Below are 26,253 nucleotides of genomic sequence, written 5' to 3'. Positions count from 1 at the left end.
TGACACTGAGGATGGGTCAAAAGAACTGGGGGTGTTCAGCCTGGGGAAGAGGATACCAGCAGGGGCAAGAGGTGGAACTGTTTCCTCGAAAAGGTGGCTAGTTACAGAGAAGAGGGAGTAGCCTGTGGCTGCAGACGGGAGAATTAGGACACATGGAAGGTAGTCACATACAGGGAAGCAGTATGTGGGTTCATCTCAAGACGGAACTTTCCAACAATTTGAGCGGCTCATCAGAGAGCGGGGCTGTTTTGTGAGGTTCTGATTTCCTCACCCATGGCAGTGGAGAATTCACTAGTTATTAAAGATCTCTTGGAGAGGGTTGGGTAGGGGCGGGAATTTGGACTAATCATGAGGATAGGTAACTTTTACTTCATTTCCGTGACAACCCTAGAGGTAGCTGTTAGCTCCATTTTGCAGTTGAGGAAACCGAGATGCCAAGAGGTTAAACCTGTCCAAGGTCACCCAACAGGTAAGTGACAAAACCAGGACTCAAATTCAAGTCTTTTATTATCATCCTCATTTTCTCCCCTCTTCCAATCCTGCAGTTTTAAGATGGAAATGGTCTCTGGTCCAAGATAGGTCTCTGGACAGTTTCACGGTCAAGATCCTCAATGTGTTCATGAAGAAAATAGGTATATCAGTTCCTCTCCCTTCTTGTCTTTCAGCAAGGGTGATAATACAAGCGAGTTAGTGGACTGAGTCATTTAAAGCTCTGCATAAATAGAATATATTTTAAATGAGATGAACCTCACATTTTGAAGAGGTAATATATGTTTATGGTACAAAATACAATTACCAAAAGGTGAGCAGCGAAGAGCAAATTCTCCCCTCCCATCTGTTCCCCAGCCACCTGCCCAATGTCCTTCCTAGGAGACAAACCATGCTCACAGCTCCTCACGCATCCTTCAGCGTCTTTTCTATACTTAGACAAGCAAGAACTTGTAAAGAACTTTTCTCGAATGGTGGCATGCCTTAGGCACAGGTCTACAACCTACTTTTAACACTTATTAATGTATGAGGTTGATCTCTGTGAAATTACCAATATTCTGCTGTTTTGACCTACAAAATACATTGGAATTCCTTCAATATCAGCACATAAAGAACTGCTTTGGTTTTTTTTTTTTTTTAATACAGTGTAACATACATAAGACCTCAGGTCTTACGAGTCCTAAGTGTCCACACCCCTGTGCAACCAGCATCCAGATCAATAATTAGAATATTACCAGCACCCAGAAGGCCGTTGCAGTCCCTCCCAGTCACTACCCATTTTGGATTCTATATAAAAGGCGTCATCCAGTATGTACTCTCACCTGTCTAGGTTTTTTTGACTGGTTGCACAGTAGCCCATTTTTGGAAGTCCCTTACTTTAACCCTATTGGTACCCACTTGATGGATGTGAAGCCTGTTTATAATCTTTTGCTATTACAAGCAATAGGAGCAGTGAATAACCTTGTAAATATAACGTATTTAAAAAAATGTTTTATTATGGGAAATTTCCAACACCTACAAGGTAAATAGACTGGTATGATGAGACACTCAGCTTCGACAACTGCCAACAGTCTGCCATTCTTGTCGAATGTATTTTTAGAGTAGGATTCCATTTACTTACCCAAAAAATGCCCTTTGAGAAGCCTAAATATATAGACTTCGGAGTCTCAGCTGTATCAGTGAACAGCTGTGCATCCTTGGGGAAGTTACCGAACCTCTCAACCCTCCTCAAATGAAATGGAGACGATAATTCCTGCTGCCCAGAGTGATGGCGAGAAGGATGGAGCTACCTCATCAGCACTTTTCCAGCTGTAGGTAGGGCTTTGCTGAGGGGCCCAAGGGAAGATGCAGGTGGGGCAGGAGGAACTTGACCTATTGCCAGTCCACTGTGTCTTTAGTAAGATTCCATTTGCTAACAGGGTCCCAATGCTGAAAAGAAAAAGGAGGGAGAAAGAAAAAGAAATAGTTTGAAACCCCTGATAGAACGAACATAAAAGACTTCACACAGTTCAAAATTTTAGGTTATTATCCATCATTCTGCTTTCCCTGGAGTCTCCTTTCAAATCACCTTTTCGCTTGTTAAAATCACTTTCAAGCTAAGGGACACTTTATTGAATCAAAACTTTTTTTCCCAGCTTTATTGAGATGTAACTGACACACAACGTGGTGTGAGCTCAAGGCGCACAACGCGCTGATTTGATACACGCTTTTTCATGGAAGCAAGAACATGCCTGTGCGAGTCAGGGGACGAGGGCAGGACAGGGAGGTGTCCTTGCACCAACTGATGTCTTGAATTAGCGTCAGCCAGATCCCTTCCTCCTCCTCTTTAGCATCCCCTCCTGCTGCCCACTCCTTCCGGAAAATCGTGAGTCTCCTGTCGCTTGCCCCAAACCTCTGATTCCTTGGTTCTGGTTTCCCAATAAGTCAGAAGAGTGTCGTCCCATCGTGGGGTTTGTCATGAGTTCAAGTTGCTCATCTCCCGGAGGGGAGTAACTTTCAAGGGTGTCCCGATGCCAGGAGGTGCTGGTGTGCCGGGTCCCCCTCCCCCGCCTCAGCCACCACGGCCCAGCCCGGAGATGTCCTCCCTGGGTGGGAAGTAAAGGGTCAACAGGCCCTCCCAGCCCCCCACACCCCACCCTCCTGCACTTGCCGGCCAATCGCCTCCAGTAGAGATGCTGGGAACCCGAGTGCGGCTGCTCGCGCCCCGGGAAAGGGCTCTCCTCCCAGCGCTGAGCACTTGGTCCTGGCAGACGCCCCAAGATTGTTGTGAGGAGTCTAGCCAGTTGGTGAGCGCTGTAATCTGAACCAGCTGTGTCCAGACCGAGGCCCCATTTGCATTGTTTAACATACTTAGAAAATGAAGTGTTCATTTTTAACATTCCTCCTCCAATTGGTTTAATGCTGAATTACTGAAGAGCTAAGCAAAACCAGGTGCTCTCGCTGCAGGCTCTCCAGCGGCTGGGAGGACCCAGGCTCTCCCCTCGTCCTCTCCACCACTCGCTCGTCCCCCCTGGCATAAAAATATCGGCGAGCCCCGGGGCCCAGAGGAGGCCGAAGTTCAGGAACTGCTCCCAGGGTCCCGCACTGTGAGCTCTTTTTCTTTTCCCCTTTGCGTCTCCTGCTCGAGCATCTTGGACATGCCAGGATTAAAAAGGTAGGTTTTCCGCTCCGGACTTTTTCCTCCAGGGTCTGGAAACCCTACTAAAACCTGATGGGTGGAAAATGGCTATGGCTGTGATTCAGGCCGTGTCAGGATATTGGAAAAGGCATTTGCTAGTGATGCAATGATATTGTTAATTATAAAAAGCTGCGCCTCTGTAATTTCCATCTTGAAGCCTTCTTTTGGGAGTGGGTATTTTAGAATCCAGTTTCAGCAGCCAGCATCTGAGAGAGGTCTGCGAAACCTCAGAGCTTGATTCTGCTTTCTTTTCGGAAAGGGCAGCGAATTTTGTGTGCCCTTCTTTTTTTTTTTTTTTTTAAAGATTATGTATTTTTTTAATTTGGGAGACCGATTACTGGTTCACTAGCAATTATTTTGCTGCATCGTCTGTTGGGCAAGAGAACGGGCTAGCTGAACATCCCCAGGCTGGATTTGCTCTATGTCTGTGTGGGATTCACAAAGGGCATGCAACCCCGAAGTTTCAAGCCAGTGAAAAGTGGGGACTCCAGACAGAAATACATGTAAGCGAACGTTTTGCTCTTTTTTAAGGAAATTGCAATTCCAGTCAAGTAATCCTTAAACTTGGAAGAACTTGATCTAGATTACATCGGCACAGTCTTTATCCAGCGAACCCTTGAAAACGTAGATGGATTAACTGTGTGTGTGTGTGTGTCTGTGTGTGTGTGCGCTGAAAACTAAGCTGTAACACTGTCATCCTGGATTGGGGACCAGCATTTCTCCGACAGACAGCCCTGCGATCCGGCTGGTCTCTCCGGCTTTCCTCACAGTTTAGGATGGTGGACAAAATGGGTGGACCCACCTGTTTTCAAAAGTTCCAGGGACCCGTTAGGAGCATCAAAGGCTACCCCAGTATTCCTATGTTAGTTTATTTTTGGAGTTGTCTAGAGTTTTTCAGGACAAGGTATAACTATTTGTCACACCGAGAGAGCAACAGTGCTGGGGTTTCATTTCGTTTTCCAAAAACCAGATCGACTAGCCTGGAACTTCCTTGGCCTCTGGGACCCAGCTGTGGCTCCTGCGGGAGGCCGGGCTTGAGGCCGGACCTCTCTGAAGAGTCCTGTCCGGGGTCTGCCCTTTAGCCAAAGGGAACGGGGAGCGGGGCAGAGGGGGAGAAATGGGGTTAGCGTGCCTTTTCCACTAGCTCTGAAGTCCACCGCATTCAGTCAGCCTGTTCTGTCTCCAACACAAACGAGACAGGGTTTTATAACCAACCGAGAGGAAACTTCATGTGAAGAAACAGGAAAACATTGAAATTCATAATATACAGCCTGGAAAATAAATTTGTTATTGTTCTTTCATTCCTTCCAGATATAAATCTGGCCTTTGCAAATATCAAAAAGCTCTGGGATTTGGCTCTGCGCTTTATAAGGTCGGAGCTGTCTCCAGAGTTCTAGAACCTGGCTCACACAGGCACGTAGACGAAATGAAAACTCGTGGCCTCTTGGGGTCTTTATTCTTTGGCTCGGGGACTAGATGAAGGAAGGGGGCTCGCAACTCCGAGCACCACATCAGGGTCCCGTTCCCTCTGGATGTCACCTTACTTCCAGGGCGCTCTGAGTACCCGGATTTGCTGATTCAGACGAGCCCTGGGTGGTAGATGTGAGTGACTTTTGTAATCTATGGAGCATCCTTTTTGTGAAGGGAGGGATCATAAAATGGAGGTGTATGTTGACAGTAACAGGCCACCAACCAGGTCCCAGATCCACTGCTCTACCGAAGAAGCCTTCAGGAGCACCTCCTCCAGGAAGCCTTCCCTGACCTTCCTTTCCCTACCCCCAGCCTGGCTCTCATGGCATTTCTCTCAGTGCCTAACCAAAGTGTAGAGACATTATTGATTCATGTGGCTCCCAACCAGCTCTCCAGCGATTGGGTCATAGTTTTGTAGCTCTTCTGCCTCAAGTCTATGCCTGCAGGTAGTAGTTGTTCAAATAAATCGCTGTTGAACTGAGTAATAATAGCACTAACGAAAGCTCTGCATGTCCATAGATGTTTTTTCCCATCTTAACTATTTTTAAGTGTGGAGTCTGTAGTGTTAAGCACATTCACATTGTTGTGCAACCTGAACTCTTTTCATCTTGCAACACTGAAACTCTGCACTCATTGAACGATAACTCCCCCTCTCCCCTCCCCGAGCCCCTGGCAGCCCCCCTTCTACTTTCTGTCTCCATGATTTTGACTGCTCTAGGTCCCTCATATAAGTGGAATCACATCGTATTTGTCTTTTTGTGACGGGCTTATTTGACTTAGCTTAACGTCCTCCAGGTTCATCCATGTTGCGGCATGTGTCAGAATTTCCTTCATTTTTAAGGCTGAATAATATTCCCTGCATGTGTGTGCTACATTTTGTTTATCCATTCATTCGTCAATGGACCCTTGGGTGGCTTCCATCTTTTGGCAATTGTGAATGGTGCTGCTAGGAACACGGGTGTGCCCATATCTCTTTGACACTCTGCTTTCATTTCTTTTGGGTACATGCCCAGAACTGGATCATATGGTAATGCTATTTTTAATTTTTTGAGGAGCTGCCATGCTATTTTCCACAGCGGCTGCACCATTCTCCATGCCCACCAACAGCGCACAAGGGTTCCAATTTCTCCATGTCCTCGCCAACGCTTGTTTTCTGCTTTTTGATGATAGCCATCTTGATGGGTGTGAGGTGGTGTCGATTTTGTATTCTTAAAGCACATTGGCGACCACGATTTTATCGGCTAGAAGCTCACGAGTGATGAAGGGTCGATGTCGCAGGCTCGGAGGGGTTTCATGGCTTGTGAATGGCAGAGCCAGCCTGACCCACAGTTTCTCCTCTAAGTCCCCTTGTCGTCTCATCCACCCCCCGAGCTGAGTTTCTTCTTCCCCAGGCTGCCCAGGCCCCCGCCTCCTCTTCTGCATCAGGGCCTGTGGGATTAGGTGACTTTCCTGTGACACTTTTCTTCCGAGGAGCTCAAGGCCTTCACGTTTGCACTTTCCTCTGTTTTCATCTTTCGAGGGCACTATAGCTCATTCACTCTGCAATTGCTTCAGAATAAAGATGCTCAAAACGCAGGTAGGGGGGCTGGCCACGTGGTGCAGAGGTTAAGTGTGCACGTTCCACTTCGGCGGCCTGGGGTTCGCTGGTTCGGATCCCGGGTGCAGACACAGCACCGCTTGGCACGCCATGCTGTGGCAGGCGTCCCACATATAAAGTAGAGGAAGATGGGCACGGATGTTAGCTCAGGGCCAGTCTTCCTCAGCAAAAAGAGGAGGATTGGCAGCAGTTAGCTCGGGGCTAATCTTCCTCAAAAAAAGAAAAAAAACTCAGGCAGTTCTCCCTGTGTAAGGAGTAGAGACTGAAGCAGCTGGTCAATACATTGTTAACACCACAGCGGTGGGGTTTAGACTTTTTATTTGAAGCAGCAAAACCCTTTATTTAAAAACACCATCTTACACGTTATCCCAACGTATGAAACCGGTGGAAGAGGTGTGGTTCAGTTTGGGGTACCTGGTGCCCCCTTGGCCTCCCCAGAGTGCAGCCCTCCAATATGAGCACAAGGCAAGTCACCACTGTGCACACCTGGGCAGCGGGAGGGCCCTGTTCACCCCCAGACCTGGATCCTCCAAGCGTCTCGGGCATTTATGTCGACTTCTTGCACTTCGCAGGATACTCACTGTCACCATCCTGGCTCTCTGTCTTCCAAGTCCTGGGAACGCGCAGGTAAGATGTCTGTCTTGTTAATTATCTAGAAGTGTGTTGAAAACCAGGGTGAGAGTGTCCGGCCAAGCATTTTAGCATCTTAGGATTGTGGGTGTGGGAGGGGCTTAAGGTTCACCTGAGCCAAGCTCCTCCTTCTGCAGAGATGAAAGCTGGGGCTCAGGGAAGTGACGACTTGCCCCAGGGGGTGTCATTTATAAGCGGCAGGGCTGGGACCTCCGTGTCCTGACTCCCAATGCAAACTCTTAAACAGATCACACCATCTCATGTGTGTCCCTCGGGAGAGTCTTGCCTTACTGTAAATGTTAAAAAGTCAAATGCAGGGGGCCCGGCCTCATGGTGTAGCGATTAAGCATGCACGTTCTGCTTCAGTGGCCTGGGGTTCGCTGGTTCGGATCCCGGGTGCGGATACGGCACCACTTGGCAAGCCATGTTGTGGTAGGCATCCCACATAGAAAGAGAGGAAGATGGGCACGGATGTTAGCTCAGGGCCAGTCTTCCTCAGCAAAAAAAAGAGGAGGATTGGCAGCAGTTAGCTCAGGGCTAACCTTCCTCAAAAGAAAAAAAGAATGTCAAATGCGTTCTAGTGTTTGTGGGCGATAGTGCCCTGGGGGTGCCTGCATGTGGCCCACGAAGGTCTGTGTGTCTCCAGAGACCTGCATCCCCTGCTGCAGGAGGCGGGCAGAGGAAGCGGATGCGCGGTGGGGTGACTCTGCTCCAGATGCCTGAGGACCAGACCCCTGGGAGGGGTGTGAAGGGGAGAAGGCTGCGGGGCTCAGGGCTGCAGTCCGGGCGAGGCCTGCAGCATGCCGGGCTTTATGTAGTGAGGACGTCGGTGTCAGCCCTTGAGAAACGTGGGCGGGTTCCACCTGCCAGCTCAGAGCAGCCTCTCTCGGTGTCTGGCTCAGGAAAGAAATGAGACGAGGCCCACCGCTGAGCAGGGCCGGGGGCTGCAGGCGGTTGGGGCATATTGGTCCCTTCATATTAAGAATTTTGAAATGGATTCAGGCCATTGGGGGTGGAAAGGATCCTGGGAAGAGTAACAAAGACTTTTAGATCTCGGAGGGGCCTTGGAGTCCTCTAATCCAGCCTCATGGTGACAGATGAAGACATCCAGGCCCAGGGAGGGTGGTGGTTACAGGACTGGGTTTACTGGACGTTAAGTGTTTTGCACATATCAACACGTTCAGTTCTTACAGCCTCGGCAGTAAGTGCCGTCATCCCCATTCTGCAGATGAGGAAACTGAGGCATGGAAAAGTTACGCAGCAGGTAGCGGCTAGAGTGAGAATTTGAAGCCAGGCCGTCCAGTGGACCTGAACCCACACCAGCACTTAGTTGGCGAGTCAGGACTGCACCCCGTGTCTCCTGGTTTCCCGAGCTTCCTGGCACAGCCTCCTGGCTCCTGTGCTCCGGTTTTTTTGCCCTACGGCCCTAGACACCTGAACCCACTGTCAGGAATGCAGAGCAAACCCATCATCTCTACAAACCAACCCACAGCTCAGGGAAGCTGAGCCCCTGGAGCCATAGCAAAGGCCAGGGCCGGGGCCCCCACAGTCAAAGACACAGCGCCTTAGCCCATTCCTGTAATGTGTCAGGCTCCAGGGTCTTCGCGAAAGGTCCATTGACTGTCAACCCCCACGACATCTTTTTTAAATGCATGAACATGTCACTCAAGTTGTATGTGAGGCCTACAGCCCTCGGGGACTGTTGTGATCTTTCTATATCTGGAAGCATCTTCGTGTAAATTTTCTTGCTGAGGTCGAAATGGAGGATTTTCCCCAATTCTACTCGTCTTGGAAAGCCGACTGCAACACTGTGTAGCTTTTATCTTATGTACAGACCTCAGAAGTGGGTAGAGGATTTCACGGGGGCAAAGAACTCATCCTGGGTGCTGAGGAGGTAGGTTGAACGGTCCCCACGGAAAGAGCGTGGCTGCCCTAAAAAGCAGTCACACCCGCTCTCAGTAAAGGTGAATGCAGGGTGGGGCTCATCGGGCAGATCAGATGTGATTTTTTTTTTTTTTAAAGATTTTATTTTTTCCTTTTTCTCCCCAAAGCCCCCCGGTACATAGTTGTGTATTCTTCGTTGTGGGTTCTTCTAGTTGTGGCATGTGGGACGCTGCCTCAGCGTGGTTTGATGAGCAGTGCCATGTCCGCACCCAGGATTCGAACCAACGAAACACTGGGCCACCTGCAGCAGAGCGCGCGAACCTAACCACTCGGCCACGGGGCCAGCCCCCAGATGTGATTTTTATTGCTCTTCATAACCAGAGCATAAAAAGCCCCAATAACCATCTGAAACGATGGTGCGGGAGCTTGAAAAGCAATGCTAAGTATGAAATGATTGTAAGAAAAAAAAAGAGAAGGCGGTGTTCTCATACAGGTGTTGGTATTAGGGATGCCTTTGCTCTTCACTCCATTTCCTGAACTTTCCTGATGGAATTATAATACTTTAATAGTGAAAAAAAAATAAGTACGTAAAGTGACCTGGCCTCTCTTTTCTGTCTCCTTTCCTGCAGCAACAATGCACGAACGGCTTTGACCTGGACCGCCCGTCAGGACAGTGTTTAGGTAAGAGGCCACTGAGGATCCTTCACTGGGGGGTGTTCGGTGATGCCCCATTGCAGGGTCATTTCTTTCTCGGCCGTTGCTCAATATTGTCCAATCTGTGTTAGCCTTGCCCGTGGAAGAAAACAGGGGCACAGAATGTTGAAGGCGGTGGCACCTTGTATTGATGGTCTTCTTTGTGCCTAGCATGGCGCTGAGGCCTGGAGGGGGCAAGGATGAGTAAGAATGGGTCCTGTCCCCAAGGAGCTCTCCATCTGTGTTAGTTTCCTTGAGCTGCTGTAACAATTGCCACAAACCTAGTGGCTTAAATAACACAAATTTGTTATCTCACAGATCTATAGGTCAAGAGTCCCACCAGGCTAAAGTGAAGGGGCCGGCAGGACCTCATTCCTTTCTAGAGGCTCCAGGGGAGAATCCATGTCCTTGCTCATATGTTTTATTGGCAGAATTCAGTTTCTTTGGTTGGTTTTTTTTTTTTTTTTTTGGTGAGGAAGATTGGCCCTGAGCTAACATCTCTTGCCAACCTTCCTCTCTTTTTTTTCAGAATTCAGTCTCTTTCTTTCTTTTTTTAAAAATTAGGGTATAACTGGCATACAACATTGTGTAAGTTTAAGGCGTACAACATGTTGATTTGATATGCTTGTATATTGCAATATGATTACCACCATGGCATTTGCTAACATCTCCATCTTGTCACATAGTTACCATTTCTTTTTTGTGGTGAGAATATTTAAGATTTACTCTCAGCAGTTTTTGAGTATACAGTACATTTCTGTTCATTATAATCACAATATTGTACATTAGATCCCCAGAAATTATTTGCCTTCTAATTGAAAGTTTGTATCATTTGACCCACATCTCCCCATTACTCCCACCCCCCAGCCCCTGGTAACCACCACTCTACTCCGTTTCCATAAGTTCGGGTTTTTTTAGATTCCACATGTAAGTGAGATCACACGGTGGTTGTCTTTCTCTGTCTGACTTATCTCACTTACATAATGCCTTCAAGGTCCATCCATGTTGATGCAAATGGCAGGATTTCCTTCTTTCTGTGGCTGGATAATATTCCATTGTGCTCGCATGCGTGCACGCGTGGGTGTGTATACACCACATCTTCTTTATCCACTCATCCGTTGATGAGCACTTAAGTTGTTTCCATATCTTGGCTACTGTGAGTAATCCTGCAGTGAACATGGGGGTGCAGGTACGGCTTCAACATCCTGTTTTCATTTCCTTTGGATAAATACCCAGAAGCGGAATTGCTGGATCAAGTATGCTAGTTCTATTTTTAATTTTTTGAGGAACTTCCCTGCTGTTTTCCTTGGTGGCTGCACCCATTTACGTTCCCACAGACTTCAGTTTCTCGCGGTTGCAGGACTGAGGCCACCAACCCCGTTTCCCTGCTGCCTGCCAGCTGAGGGCCTTTCGCAGCTTCCTGAGGCTGTCCTCATTCCTTGGCTCGTGGCACCCTCCATCTTCAAAGCGAGCACTGCGAGTTAAGTCCCTCACATACTTTGTATCTCTTCTTTTTCTGTTGCTGCATCTCTCTGACCAGCCCTTCTGCTGTTTTTTCTTGCACTTTTAAGAACACTCATGATCACACTGGGCCCACTCAGATAATCCTCCCGTCTCAAGATCAGCTGATGAGCAACTCTAATTCTATCTGCTACCTGCCTTCCCTTTGCCACGGTTCCCAGGTTTGGAACAAAGACATCCTGGGGGCTTTTCTTGTAGCACGCCATCTAGTGGAAGAGGTAGACCAAGGCATAGTGAACTCTACAGGATGGAATAAAGTCATTGCCAAGTGGAGGCGACAGCAACGGGCCCTGCAAAAGTAGAGTAGGGAGTGATACCTATGTCTGGGGTCATGGGGATCACATTTGAATTGGGCACTGAAGGATGAGTAGGATCCTGAGAAATAGCATTCCGGGTGGAAGGAACAGCATACGCGAAGACCAGGGGTGGAAAGGACGTTCAGAGTATAGAATAGTCTGTTGTGGGTGGAGCACAGGGTATATAAAAAGAGTGAGGCAGGGGCTGGCCCCGTGGCCGAGTGGTTAAGTTCGCGCACTCCGTTGCAGGCAGCCCAATGTGTTGTTGGTTTGAATCATGGCCGTGGACATGGCACAGCTCGTCGGACCACGCTGAGGTGGTGTCCCATGTGCCACAACTAGAAAGACCCACAACGAAGAATATACAACTGTGTACTGGGGGGGCTTTGGGGAGAAAAAGGAAAAAAATAAAATCTTTAAAAAAAAAAAGAGTGAGGCAGCCCCACTTGCCCCCACCTTGTGGAAGCATTTAGCTTTTAATTTATATTTGATTCAGGCCAAATCATTTGTCTTCCCTGAGCTCACATCAGCTAGGAACCAGAGGGGACATAGATGCTTCCAAAAAATGACCAGTGGCAGGAATACAGCCCAGCCCTGGAAAATCTAGGCTTGGACTCTGATTTAAAGTGAAGGGGGGTGAGGATGTGCTGAGGGATGAGGCAGCAGCCTTCTTTTCTGGCCCACCAGTGTTAACGATGATTTCAGGCTTATAGTTAGAGAACCAACCAGGCCTTCGGCCTCAACATTTCCCTTTCCCGAGGTGGGAGTTGGCGTGAGTTTCTCAGATGTGATGGCAGGGGTGAGCTGTCAGGATTCAGGCAATTCTCGCTCAGCGTCCGGTCCCACAGGGAGCAGCCCCCAGGCTGGTGGGAGGCCCCGGAGGCTGGGATCAGGTTGGCTGCTCCTGCTGGAGCCAGAGTTCAGGCCTCCCCTGTCCCCACCCCAGCGAGGCTGATTTTCTAGGGCACCCACCTTCCGCCTCCAGGTAGAACAAGCAGAGTACCAGCCTGGCCAGACGTGGGTCCTGTCGGCTGGCACCGTGTGAGCTGACTTGCAAGTAAGGCTCCACTTTCTTAACAAATAACCAGCTCTCGGCCAAGCTTTGTCTTTCTTGACGCAAGGGACCCTTTCTCCCCTGCCCAGCTGTTATGTGGTGTAGAAGTGGGAACGATTCTTAGGTCCATCCCCGTGTTTCCACAGTGTAGCAGGGCACACAGGAGCACCCGAGATGTTTTCAGATGGTCCACCCACCGATAAACCCTCTTTATTCTATTAGTTGTATGTTTATTTTAATAGTTATATATTTATTTTTTACTGTTGCCTCCTATTTATATTAATTGATAGTATTTTTCATTTGCTATAGTTATGTAAGATTAAAAAAATACATTTACTTGGGTTGCAAACGTGGGTTCATTTAAAGAGAAGTATTCAGCACGTGATAGCACAGGTTTTTGTGGAGATGGCCCAAGTCGTGATGGTGGTGTTTGATGGCTGGTGTTTGGGCGGTGCTGGTCAATATGATTCAATTCGGCCGCTATCTGGGGGCACCTAGGTACTCCCAGGGACGGCCCCGCTGTCTGGGAGCAGATGCTGGTGAAGAGTGCTTGGGGTCCTTCGTGGCGCTCTGGGTACAGAGCTCTGCTTAAAAGCGTGGCCGGGGGGCGGGCTCTAACGCTGTCCTTTCTGTGGCGCTTCCAGACATCGATGAGTGCCGGACCATCCCCGAGGCCTGCCGAGGAGACATGATGTGTGTTAACCAAAACGGCGGGTACCTATGCATCCCGCGAACAAACCCGGTGTATCGAGGGCCCTACTCCAACCCGTACTCGAACCCCTACTCGGGGCCGTACCCCGCAGCCGCCCCACCGCTGTCAGCTCCGAACTACCCCACCATCTCAAGGCCTCTCATCTGCCGCTTTGGATACCAGATGGACGAGAGCAACCAGTGCGTGGGTGAGTAGCCCGGCCCCGGGGGCTTCGTCTCCGTGCGCTCGGCGAGGGCGGCGTCCTGGGCCCGCAGGTCCTCCCCGGGCGCGATGTTAGCTACCGCGCAGCGCACCAGCGAAACAACGTCCTGCTTTCTGCGTGGTTCTTCCACTCTCAGCAGCCTGTATGTCTGGGCACCCTCCCACCCAGGGAGTAGTTTAGTTTGCTGTCGTATTGACAGTTCTCTAGAAAGCCAATTTGTTTTTTCTTGTTATTTTTCTCTCTCTCTGTTCATCTACCTACCTACCTACCTAAGTATCATCTAAAGACCAAGCTCATATTTTCTCTATTCAATAACAAATGCATCTGATCAACCTTTACGTAAGTGAATCTTGGAAGATCTAGAAAGGACCAGAACTTTCTCTTCAACACCCCTCACCCTTGAATGGAATGTATGTTCCTGCAATAAAAGAAGCCTTGAGGGCCAAGGCCAACTGTTCTGGAAAGAAAGGGAGTTCCTTGGATGGGAACCAATGTTCTTTTGGCCAAAAGGAGCCTCGCCAATGGGAGCTCGAGCAAGAGTAGACATCTGGGAGGAAGGAGATGCCATATGCCATAGGTCCCAAAGAGTGGGTGCGTGGAGTGACTGGTGCCCTGGTGAGCCTGTTGGCCAGTGTGGCCTTGGTGACAGGGTGCCTGGGATCCTCGTGGCAGGACCAAAACCTTGTAACTGTCTCCAGCTTTGGAAGATGGTCTAGAGTGGTGGCTCCAAACTTATTTGACTGTGTACCCCGTCTGCAAAATCTTTTTGAGCTTAGACCCCATTATATGCATATTTATAAATTATATATAAATCCTATTATACTAACATGGTTTGAGGAGTGTAAAGCATACCTAAGAAATAGAAAAATTCAAAGGATGTGACAAAAATAACTGTGAAAGGAAATTCTAATACTTCCTTTCTGTACCCCCAAAATTTGGGAGGACGGGGATCTCCCTAGTGATGTTTCTGTTGGTCCCATTTCAGGCCTGTGGAGTGTTGAGTTGTAACCAACCAGTAGAGAGTCTGTGCTGGTTATGTCATGTCTTCTTTATGTTCATGCAAATGAGTGTTTATTTCCATCTGAGTATATGCAAATAATATGCAAACAAGCATCCTTCAGAGCTTCAAGGGAAAATTGGATACACCTGAACCCACCCTTCTCCATTCTTACTGGTCACAAGGGGCGTGGGGGTTGTGTGTGTGTGTGAGAGAGAGTGGGGAAGAGAGGGAGGGAGGAGAGCTGGCTGATGGTCGCTTTGAATATAGATAAGGGTGTAAAGGGAAAGACTGTGGGAGCCAACCGAGCCGTGGACTGAAGTTTTGGTGGGGAAGAGAGTCACACACTTCCTTACAACAAGCAGCAGAACGACAGACCATTGGAACCGGAAGGGACTAACAATCTTTAACTTCAGCCTCTTCATTTTATGGCAAAGGGAAGGCGGACTCCGGCGAGTGAGGTCTTCCAGCGGTGGGGTGGGAGTCCAGCTCGCCTGACAGCCCATCTGCATTTTCCTAACTCCACCACGTGACCTTTCTCTCCTGGTAGAAAAGAAATGATCCCAAAAGGAAATGCAGAGAAAGAGAGGTTGGGCCGGGGGTGCTGCAATGCCAGGCTGTCCTGTGGGGCCGGACAAGCCAAGTGACCACGCGCAGGACTTGAAGTGAGGGGCGCGTAACGACAATTTGAGGCACTCCAGGATTTCGGGGGGGCCTCTGGTGGCCGTGGTGTAGGCTGCTCTTCCTGATGCCGTGGGCAGTCCCACAGGCCCCTTATGTGGAACAGCTGGGAATGGCCGCCATCCTCCTCCCTCCCAGAGTCCTCCTTCCAGGAGCCCAGTGCCCTTGAGAATAAGGACGGGGCTGGGAAACCTATTTGTCTCCTGGTTCCTGTGATGTCATACAGTTTTACTGCTCCAAACCTGTCACACGGGAGACGTGGAGCCTTCATAATGGCCCCTTTGTAAGAAGAATACAATCTAGGAACCCTAGTGAGGACTGGCACCAGGCCCGTCCGTTTCCAGAAAGTTCAGCATTATGTATTCATAAGTCTCGGTTCCTTCTAACTTCCCTGCGCTCCACCCGACCGTTTCCTGACGTGCAGAGATCCTTCTGGGCATTGTGAGGGGCGGCGTCACGAGGGAGGGGCAAGAGAAGGAACAGGAAGGAAGTTTCTTCGCCACCGTTCCCTCCAGGAGCAGGGAAGAGAGAGGGGAGCCTGGGAACAGGCGAGAGGGAGGCAGGGCGCAGAGGCGGCAGAAGAGAGGAGTAACTGAGAGGGGGCAGGAGGTGAGGCTGGAGGTGCCCCTGCCCGGAGGAGGAGAATGTCCGTGTTTCCCAGAATGTAGGTCAGATCCTGTGGAGGAAGCACGAAATGAGTGGTGCAAAATTGGGGAGAAGTGGGAAATATTTCTGGAACTTTGGTGTTCTAGGAGAGGAGGACAGCATCTCCAAAGGATCTTCTCCACCTCGTCAATACAAAAAATAATGAACGACAGTAATGACGGCAGCAGTAGTAATAATAGCCAGCTCTTATATAGGGCTGTGTGCCAGGATCTTTATGTGAATTATCACATTTAATCCTCACCACAACCCTATGCGGTAGGGCTGTTATTATTCCTGTGTACTGTTGAGGACCTGGAGCACAGAGAGGTTAAGAAACTTGTCCAAGATCACACAGTGAATGGAGGCCAAGATTTGAACCCGTTCAGGCTCTGGATGAGGAAACAGGCTCCATGAGGTAAAGTTTTGTTCAAAGCCTCTCAGAGAGTCAGTACTGGAGCCATGATTTAAAAAAGGGCCTTTTCTTGCCTTTTTTTTTTTTGTTTCACAAAAAGTAATTTATTGATTCATAAATGAAAAGTCTGGGAGCTGTTTGCTTGAGGTAGGGCTGGATCAAGATATTCAAATAATGTCATTAGGAAGTTAGCTTTCCTAAGCTCTCTTTGAACTGTGTTGGCCTCAACCTCAGGCAAGCTTTCTCCCTGTGGTGGGCCCCACAGCTCCAGACTGTCACATTCACAGCTCCAAGTGTAGTGGAAAGAAATCTTCTCTTCCCCTAAAAGTGCTCGTGAGGGGCCTGGGACCAATTCTCATTGGCTTAACTTTGGTCACGTGTCTTGCCTTTTTTTTTGCTGAGGAAGATTCACCCTGAGCTACCATCTGTGCCAATCTTCCTCTTTTTTGTATGTGGGTTGCCACCATAGCATGGCTGCCAATGAGTGGTGTAGGTCGTGCCCGGGATCTGAACCTGGGCGGCCAAAGTGGAGTGCGCCAAACTTAACCACAGGTCAGTGGTCCGGCCTCCCCTTTTTTATTTTTGGTAATTAAAACTTTTCTTCTGTAACATTTTGAACCTAGACAAAAGCAGAGAGAACATCGCGAACGCTTGCCTACCCATCTCCCAGCTTCAGTAATTATCAGCATGGCCCAGTCTCATTTCTTCTCTACCCTCACCCAGGGGGTTAATGTAAAGCAAATCCCAGGCATCGTATCATTTCATCCTTAAATACTTCAGAATGTATCTCCCAGGGATAAAGACTCTTTTAAAAAATAGCCACAATATTGTTATCAAGTCTACAAAAATCAAGTTATTCCTTTTTATCATTAAATATCCAAGCGGTGTTCAAATTTCCCTGATCGTCTCTTAAATGTCTTTTTTCTATTGGTTTCTTTGAGTCAGCTCCAAACAAGGTCTACAAATTGCATTTGCTTGACAAGCCTCTTAACTATTTCCTGATCGTCGTTGATCCTCTTGCCACTCGCTTGCTGAAGAGGCTGAGCTGTTCGTCCTGTAGAGTTTCCCACATTTGGGGTTTCGCTGGTTGCATCTTGCGGTGGCGTTTAGCGTATTCCTTCACCCTCTGCTTTTCTGTAGACTGATGATAGTTAGATGCAGAGACCTCATGCAGTTCAGGTTTGGGTTTTTGGGCAAACTGCTTCCTAAGTGGCCCTCTTCTTCTGCGCTCTCCTTGCACTGTTTTTTTCTCCTAAGCATACGGAAGTCTGCTTTACGGAAGCAAACGGCCAAGGTCCCTGAACGTGGAGACCACTTATTTATGCGTGTTCATCCCCTTTGGGGCTCAACTTGTAGCCTCTCTGGGTGGACTCTCTTAGTTCTGGCTTTGCTGCTTGACTTGGCTCAATGGCAAATTTAGGGACTCCGCCAATAACCGCTGCTCACGAAATGTTCTGTGGCTGAGAAAGTGGCCTTTTCCCAGAGCTGAGCTTCTCCAGGGGCTGCAGGAATTCTTCTGGTCATTTGTGAAATTACATGCAATAGCTTTCTTCTCACTGGAGTCTTCTCATTGATCAAAGCGCCCGGGCAGGCAGAGAGGGACACGTGTGGGTCTTTTTTGGAAGATGGATGGCGTTGGCCTGAAGCTTTCTCTTGAGTTATTTTTCCTGAAAGCCAGCCAGGATTTATTGGACAAGGTTTACAGAGCACCTCAGTGGTACCAGGCTCGGGCCTAGGCCCGGAGAGGGCAGGGAGTCCGCACACAGCCATGGGCTCTCTCCAGAACTTGCTGTCAAGGCAGGGAGATTAGACATGAAATGAGCGTCTGAAATACGAAGCCACCTCTGATAGCTTCCTGAGATGTGTGAAGAGGAGGCAGAGATGGGAAGGACGGCTGTGTGTCCTGGAGTGCAGAGGGCTGGAACTTGGAAGTCAGAAGGCCTTGCCTCTCACCTTGCTTTGGCCACTTCCTAGCTGTGAGACCTGGGTCTCAGTTTCCTCATCTGGAAATGGGTATAACCGTGCCTACCTCACAGATGACATGTGAAAATACCTTGTCCAGCGTCTGCACGGACTTCTCTCCTGGTAAATGTCAATCGAGAAAGATTCTAGGGTCTTGAGATGATAACCTGTAAAAAGATTCCCAGGGTCTGAAAATGTATGGAAGGACCAATTCTTTAAAACCTTTAAAATGACCTAACACCAAGCTTGGTGCAGACCCACCTTGCACACCTTGGGCAGTTCAGCCCTTTATGACACTTTAGTCAAATTCTGCTTCGAGAGAGCCTGAGTTTATTGAAATTGTGAAACAAAAAAATGGGAAGTCATCCCAACGTGGCGTTTGTTCCTAGAGGATAAGACAAGCACAAGAACACGTGGAAATCTCACTTAGCCCCAAGGTGGCAGGCTCCCGCAGGTTTTTCTTCTCCTTTTTTTAAAAATAATTTTTAAGTTATTTTGTTGAGGTCAGATTGACTTATAATATTGTGTAATTTCAGGCGTACATCATGTATCAGTTTCTGTACAGACTGCCTCGTGCTCACCGCCAATAGTCTAGTTTTTATCTGTCACTGTACATAGGTGCCCTTTATCCTTTTTGCTCTCCCTGCACCCCTTTCCCCTCTGGTAACCACTAATCCGTTCTCCTTCTCCATGTGTTTATCTTCCACATATGAGTGAAATCATGCAGTGTTTGTCTTTCTCTGTCTGGCTTAGTAGTACCTTCCTGTGTAGTCCTCTTCTTTTTCATACAGGCCTGGGCTGTAACTTGAAACCAAGTCAGGACGAGACCAGAAGGAAAATGCAGGAAGCCGAGGCCACTGGGTTCCTGAGCTGCTGAGGGCACTGGGACCAGCAGGCCTGGGAAGGAACTGGGACCCAGGCTGGAGGCGCCACCGTTGGGTTCGCGCAGACGCCCTTGCAAACTGGGCCTCAGCCAGCTCGTTCACGTGCAGCCCCCTGACTCAGGCTGTCCCATCTTCCTTCAGGTCTTTCCCAGTCGTTGGTGCTGGTCTGGTGAGCAAGCAGCTTAGCCTCTGTGAACCTCAGTTTTTCCATCTGTAAACAGGGATAACAGTACCAACTTCCATAGGCTATTTGTGAGAATTAAATGAGATAATGCATGTAAATTGCCTAGCACAGAGGCTGGCTCATGGTAAGGGCTAATAACAATTAGTTGTTATAATTTTGTTTTCATTATTTCAAATCTCATCATTCCGTTATGAATTCTCCTACTGCCAACCCTAGTCCTGTCGTTGTGTATTCTTTTCCCTGAGAATTAGATTTCACAGCCCACGCCTTTTAGAGGGTCGAATTCCTGCCACTTTTCGGCTGTAGGGGTTGGGGTCACTTGCGCTTCCCAGGAGACCCCAGCAGAGATAGGACTTTAGCAGCTCTTCTCACACATTCATGTGCCCGTGAGTCACGTGGGGCAATGCAGGTTCTGCCTCTGCAGGTCTGGAGCGGGGCCTGAGATCTCACTTCTCACAAGCCCCCAGGTGAGGCGATGCTGCGGGTCCAGGGCCCACGCTTTGGTTAGCAAGGCTCTGGTCCATCTGTCTGTTGTCAGATGGGGCTGCATTTAAAGAAAGGTGGAAACTTTACTTTTTAAATGTAATTCTCTTATTGTTTGAATTTGTTAGAAGAATGTGTTACTTTTGTTTAAAAGGAAAAACGAAAACACCGAAAGAAAAAATTTTAAGCCTAAATTGAAGCAGCATGCTGTATTGTAAAGGCACCAGACAGGACATCGGGAAGAACTCGACTTTGATCCCAGATTTGCTATTTGTTAGCTGTGTGACATTAAGAAAGTCGTTTGGGGGTCTGGCCCCATGGCCGAGTGGTTGAGTTCACGTGCTCTGCTTCAGCGGCCCAGGGTTTTGCCGGTTCCGATCCTGGGCGCTGACATGGCACCGCTCATCAGGCCATGCTGAGGCAGCTTCTCACATGCCACAACTAGAAGGACCCACAAACTAAAATATACAACTATGTACCGGGGGCCTTTGGGGAGAAAAAGCAAAAAACAGAAAAGAAGAAGATTGGCAACAGTTGTTAGCTCAGGTGCCAATCTTAAAAAAAAAAAAAATCAAGAAAATCATTTGGCTTTTCTCGCCTAAGGTTTATTATCTGTGAAAAGGAGGGATGGTAGGATATTAGGAGTCTTAATATGGGGTATGTGGATAGAATTCAGGGCATCCATTTTCATCATTTTCATGCTTTTTTCCCCACTAACTTCTAATGAAATTGAGCATTATCTTCCATTAGGTAGGCTATAAACCATAAATCTCTTAGCAGTACATGTGACAGTATTAACAGGAGAAGCGCAGATATTTACACACCATGTTACAGCGTAGCAGTTATTCTGAAATATTCAACATCTTTTGAAATATCATTCTCACCTACCACTGCTTCAAAATTTTAGGAGATCTTAGACCTGCTGTCCACTCTTAATAATGAATGCACTGGTAAAGAAGCAGAGATATTACTGTATCACACGTTGGTTTTAAAAATATTTTGATAACTGTCTTTCAATATAATTGGTTTCTTTTGTAATCCTATGAATTTAGTTTTATGCAATTAGGAGCTTTATTCTGAGAAGGGGCCCATGGGCTTCATCAGTCTGCAAAACGTGTTCGTGACACGCACAAAAGGCTTAAATTCCCTGGACCAGAACGATTTCTCAGGTTCCCTTCAACTCAAGAATGTTCTAGTATTCTAAATATTCTGAGTCCTTAGGGAGGATAACGTTTGTGTCCAGACAGTCTGGGTTTTCTCCTACTTGGTCTCATCTGGGTTGCTCAGTGACGTGGCCCTTCTCTGTTGTCTGTTTCAACCAGCCCACGTGCTCAGTGACCCCGTTCTGCCAGGACTGTGTCAATTTTCCATTGATGAGGAAGCCGCTCCCACTCACGGCTGGAGCTGGCTTGGGGAACTGGCCCTGGCCCCCGGTGAGGTCCGGTGCCCTGACCGGCCTCGACGCTGATGCTGGGTGGGAATCCTGGGGGAGGGGCACACCCAGCCGTTGGTGCCTTTGTGCAGTAGGTACTTCCCCGGTGCCTAGCATGGCAGTTTTCTCAATGACCTACAAATTTTTCTTGGCTCTCACCTTATGTTCCTTGGGCTGGTCCTGTTTCTTCTAATTATGTTCCATTCTGGAATTAGCCAGTTGTAGGTGAAAAGCAGGTGGTGTTGCCAGAGGATGGAAGAAACGTGGACTTCAAGCAGTGGGATGATTCAGCTTGGCTTTGGGTGGTTCTGGCCAAGGTGGGCGCATGAGCAGGTCTCCAGAGAGTGCCCACGGAGGGCAGGAGGTCGCAGTCACCTGCCAGCAACAGGACTGAGCAGACCGTAGCAGACCGTTTAGCCCAATATGTTTTAAATTAGTGGGAGGTGCATGTGATGGGGCTTCTCTATCAGGCATGATGCTTCCAAATGTTTTGAAATGGAGGCAGGTGACTATACCTTCTTTTTTGTCATCAAGGCTAGTTGTAGATTTCTTTTCAAACGTCCTTTTGGTGGAAGTGGATTGAATAAACCACTGGCGAACTCTACACCAGGGTCATCCACGTAGGTTCTGTCCCTCCCTTGGCAGCTTCTGTAGATGTCCTTGGTTCTTATCTGCTTGTGTGGACCGTGGCCACAGGGCATCTGTGGTTGCCGCCCCCACCCCAGCGTGATGCAAGAAGCAGAAGGATTAGAGAGATCTCTGTGCTATCAGGAATGGACTCAATGAAATGAAGAAGTGAAAATACCATATGATGCAAAGCATTAGTTTTATGGAGAGTGTGTGCGTGAGTACGAGAAAACTGATTAAAACAAGAAATTAGGAATCATAGCTAATGTTGCTGACAACAGCCTCATGTAGATATCATCTGATAGGTCCAAGTTATAATATCTGCTGTTCGGGAAAGAAAGGGGATCTTTATTTTCTCAAAGGACCTGGAGGGAGTGGGTTATTAGGCCAGGGAGCAGCAGGAGATAGTATGAGGCCGTGAGAAGGGCATGGGCTGTAGATTCAGATGCACTGGGGTTCGATTCCCATCCCTGCACAGCCGCCTGGCTCGGGGCTTCTTCAACCCTTTGAGGGTCCCATCTATAAGACGGGATAATAGTACTTACCTTGTGGGATTGTTCTGAGGCTTAGCAAAGTCTGATCGTCAGGTCACTCACTAACAATCACCGCTGTCACTCCCCCCACCCCACCCCTGAGGGACAGCAACGCTATTTGCTTCCCATCCTCCCAATCCCTGCCCTGTTACAGGGTCAGACACCTGGTGCATGGTGGTGCCTGTTGGCTGCTTTTCCCAGGTGGGCAGGTTTGGGGAGAGAGAGTTGAGGGGGCCGGCGGAGAGGGACCGCCTTTCAGTTGTGACCATAGGCTGTCCTTGTCCCCATCCCCACTCTGACCACACTCAGCCAGAGAGGCTGCTGGTGATCCTTTCTCTTGAGGCCTCTTAGCTCTGGAGATGCCGAGGAGTGACATGGGTCCGTTTGTTCTCGTCTACCGTCGGCTGCTAGCCTATCTGGACACATGGACACACAGACAGAGAGAAAGTCAGACTCCAGAGCACGCTGGCCTGGTGGGCTGTGACTGGGAAAGTGCTGGTGGGCTGAGCCGACCCCTCATCAGAGAGACCCCAGCTTAGACAACCTCCCCCAGCAGGCCTGCTGGTCTCCTGTTTGGAGGCAGAGAGACCACAGCTTCCTGGCAGCCCCAGGTGTGTGACAGAGGGCAGTGGGTGCCCTCGTCTCTCATCAGGGCCTGGGGGTTGGGGTTTGGGGCAGTAGGTGGGGTGCCTGGTCGGGGGTTCATTGGTTGCACGTGCTGTACTGGCCGCCACTGTTTATCCACAGCATCTGGTGATGTGAGCTCTTAGTAAGTGATTGTCAACTGAATGAATGAATGAATGAATGAATGGAAGAAGAGTGTGGGTACTTTTATACCCAGGCAAGTGAGAGGGGAGCCTTCACTCATTTCCATGCTTAGTCTCTCATCACTCACTCAAGCACACCCCCACCAGCACCCACTGTACTGGGTGCTGAGAGGGGACCCAGATGACCAAGAGTCTCTTTGTTCCGTGAGCCCTGGTGGGCCAGGGCGTGGTCACCGTGTTTGCCTGCACCCGGCTTGGTTCCTGTACCACTGGTACTCAGTGAGTAGTGAGTGCTGAGCCATATTGAATTTATGCTGTAGCTGAGGGGCTGATGGGAATAGATGCCTGTGAAGAACCACCCAGCCAGACTCATTTACAGAGACCCACCTCCACTGTCCTTTCCCCTTTGGGATGTGCCAAAGGGGAAATCTGTGGTAGCCTGTGCTCTCTCCACCTTGAAGCCAGGGTTTCCCTGCCATGGGAAGGACTGGCTCCCAGGGGTCCACCTCCAGCCAGAGCTAGTTCCTCTCACAACTCCAGGGGGCGCCCTTCAATTGCATGACATTCCGTTGGCACCCAGTGGACCCCAACAACCAGCCTGAGGCTGCTGTTTGTCTTGGAAACGGAGGCGCATGCTTGGGGAAGGGTCCCCGGGCCATCTCCTTAGGGGCTGGCAGGGGAAGGACATTCACAGAATTCCTTCCCTCCAGAGGGCCTCAGACATCAGACTGGATGTCAGGGGCTGAACTTCCATTCCCCTCCAGCTTGTCGGAGTCTGGCCAGAGGGGAGATGGGGACAGCCAGCACTGGGCCGTGCCCCAGGCAGCCAGCATCCACAGACTCTTGGGGATGGCGGGCCGGTTGGGGCTGGGGAAGCTGTGAGGCTTGGGGGACTTGTCAGGGCCGTCTGACTCTCCTTCACACTAGAACATTTGCAGGAACCCAGCCAGAGTTGATTTATGAGCTCCACATATTTCACAGGTCTTAACACATCCCCTAGGAATCAATGAGGTCAGACGGAACAGACTCCACATCCGGAATCAGTATGAAATTGGCATCTTCAACAGTTCCCATGGGAAGTGGGGGATAATAATTGGAGGGAGATTATATTAAAGCAATGCAAAGACACAAAAAACCTGAGCTCTGCTTCATTCCCGTTGGGGAGAAAGACAAATCGTCTGTTATCTTCATCTGAGCTGGGTGAGGGCTGCCATCTCTGCCGGGGCCACTTGTGACCAAAAGGAAGCACGATGGGACAGAGCTGCCAGGGCAAGCGATGAACTCAGAGCGAACTTAGCAGCGACCATGGCGTCCCGGACTGTGTCCTCTGGCGCATGTTCCATGACCGTGATAAATAGACATTTGTGGTTATTTATTTAACATCTCTCTCTCCAACAGGAACTCTCTGTCTTGCTCACTGTTGTATTTTTAGCGCCTGATAAATATTTGTTGAACAAGCAGAAAAGCTACATGTGGCAAATTGTGTGTCTAGGCTTCAAATGAGCAAGAGAAATTGATTATGTCTCAGGTACCGTTGTCCGAGTAGGTTAACTTGTTCTCAGTAACAGCCTTTATTCATTCACGTATCATTTATGTGCGAGGTCTGTGCTGTGTACGCAAAAATAAATGAGGCTTCCTCACTGCCCTGGGGAGTTCACCGCCTCTTGCCAGGAGTTGGAGTGGGTCGGCAGGAAATAGGGAACATAACACATACATAGTTACAGCCCAATGTAACGGGACGGCAGCAACTGCAGGTACGAGGTCTCTGTTGGCGCCGGCTGGAGTGGTCGCAGGAAACCGTCCATAAGGACAGGTGTTACACGTCTGGGCATCTGTTGGATTAAACAGATATTCACTGAGCACATCTCTGTGTCAGACACTGCCAGGTGCTGTGAGGGGATGTAAAGATGCATGAGACTCGGCCCCTTGCCTCAGGATCTCACAGCTGAGTGGGTGTAACTGGGGGTGGGGAGGGGTGGATGTCAGAATCTTTGCATGAGCTGGAGGGTGAGAGGTGGTGACAGCAGCCTGTGCCAGGTGCTGTGGGAGTGCCCAGGAGGAACAGGGGTTCCCCTCTGGGAATGGATACGATGGCCGTTAAGTGAGTCTTTGCTGGATTGAGTAGGATTTTCATGTGGGAGTGGGGAAGGGCTTTCTGGGTTGAGGGAACAGCATGGGCAAAGATGTAGAGGCTAGAAATTTCACAGCATGTTGAGGAATACTGGCCTTGGTCATGAGCTCATTGGTCCCCTTCCCAGTGCGTGGATGCAGTGTGAACGTGGGCTGGGAGCAGGGCAGGCACGGAGTGAGAGATGTGGCTAAGGAAGTCAGCAGGAACTAGACTATGGGGGCCTTGAATGCCATGCCAACAGCCTGGGCTTTCTTTTGTGACGCTGATTTCTGAGTGCGGGAGTGGTGTGTTGACATCTGTTTGAAGAAGATTCCTGGGTCTTGGTCTGATCTTAGCACTGCCACAGGCTTGGTGGGTGTTTGTGGCTCCAGTCCCTTCTCTTCCTGGGCAACTTTTTCCCATCCCCATGAGAGGGGCTGGACCACAACCTCTAAGGCCCTTCAGCCCTGACTGCTCATGACCGTCAGGTGAAGAGTTGCCTCTGGAGCAGGCAGAGTGTGGAGATAGTACCTTTTCATTTGAGGCGCTGATTTTGCGTTTAGTTTAAGCTCTGGGGGCTAATTACTGGGCCAGCTCACGGTGACGCCCCTCCATGTTCTGAGTCCTGGCTGGAGGCTTCCTTTAAGCTTGAGGCTGAGATGAGCCCTTTTCAGAACACCTCCAGGAAAGGGGCATCAGTGGATGGCGATGGAATTGCCTCTGACTGTGGTGATAGGATCAGGCCCAGTTCCGTGAGAAGTCTGGCCTTGCCTTTATAATACCTGGGAGTATTTGCAAGCAGCTGGAGTGAAACACAAGCTCGTTATGAAGCCGAGAATCCTCCTCGATAGACCAGTAGGGTAGAAATGTAAGAATTCCACTCTCAGAACTTTCTGGGAAATCCCCCACCTCGGCCCTCCTAAACTGACCCTTTTTAAGGATCATCTCAATCTTATTTAGCTCCAGAGAGCAGGCGTTGGCCAGGGACCAGGTGGCGCTGGCCTGTGGTCTGTTGGCGTCTCAGTGTGGGAGGCTGGATCCTGCGGTCACATCCTTCATCAACTCCCTTCATTGTAATCCTTCCCACTTGAACACTGCCTCTCGCTTTCCCAAATGCTTGCACATCCACTAACTCACTGAATTCTCAAACAGCCCAGTAGGCAGGCTCAGTAGTGTTTTCCCCATTTCAGAGGATGTTTGGAAAGACTCTGTGACTGCCCCAACGTCCCACCATTTGTCCGTGGGAGGCCCCATGCCTCCCATAAGATGGCTGCTCTTTGTGGTTCACAGGTAGCACTGGCCTCCTTTCTC

General features: G+C 49.3%; 1 protein-coding gene across 2 annotated transcripts in view; it reads left to right on the top strand.

The window, feature by feature from the left end:
- The first annotated feature begins 2,665 nt into the window (after positions 1 to 2,665).
- The window catches only part of FBLN5 (fibulin 5), a 74,321-nt gene continuing 50,733 nt past the window's right edge, over positions 2,666 to 26,253 (top strand). Inside the window, exons 1-4 of one of the 2 annotated variants that reach the window (XM_046647449.1) lie at positions 2,666 to 3,142; positions 6,806 to 6,860; positions 9,377 to 9,428; positions 12,956 to 13,210. In XM_046647449.1, the coding sequence (XP_046503405.1) occupies positions 3,126 to 3,142; positions 6,806 to 6,860; positions 9,377 to 9,428; positions 12,956 to 13,210 (379 nt within the window). In that variant the 5' untranslated portion in view covers positions 2,666 to 3,125. Of the gene's footprint in view, positions 3,143 to 3,383; positions 3,670 to 6,805; positions 6,861 to 9,376; positions 9,429 to 12,955; positions 13,211 to 26,253 lie in introns of those variants that run through there. The other variant, XM_046647448.1, reaches the window with a different exon arrangement.

This window comes from Equus quagga, chromosome 20 (assembly GCF_021613505.1).
Source record: "Equus quagga isolate Etosha38 chromosome 20, UCLA_HA_Equagga_1.0, whole genome shotgun sequence".
In the NCBI taxonomy this organism is placed as follows: Eukaryota; Metazoa; Chordata; class Mammalia; order Perissodactyla; family Equidae; genus Equus; species Equus quagga.
Note: the sequence above shows the minus strand (reverse complement) of the source record. Positions and strands in the feature narration are given on the sequence as shown.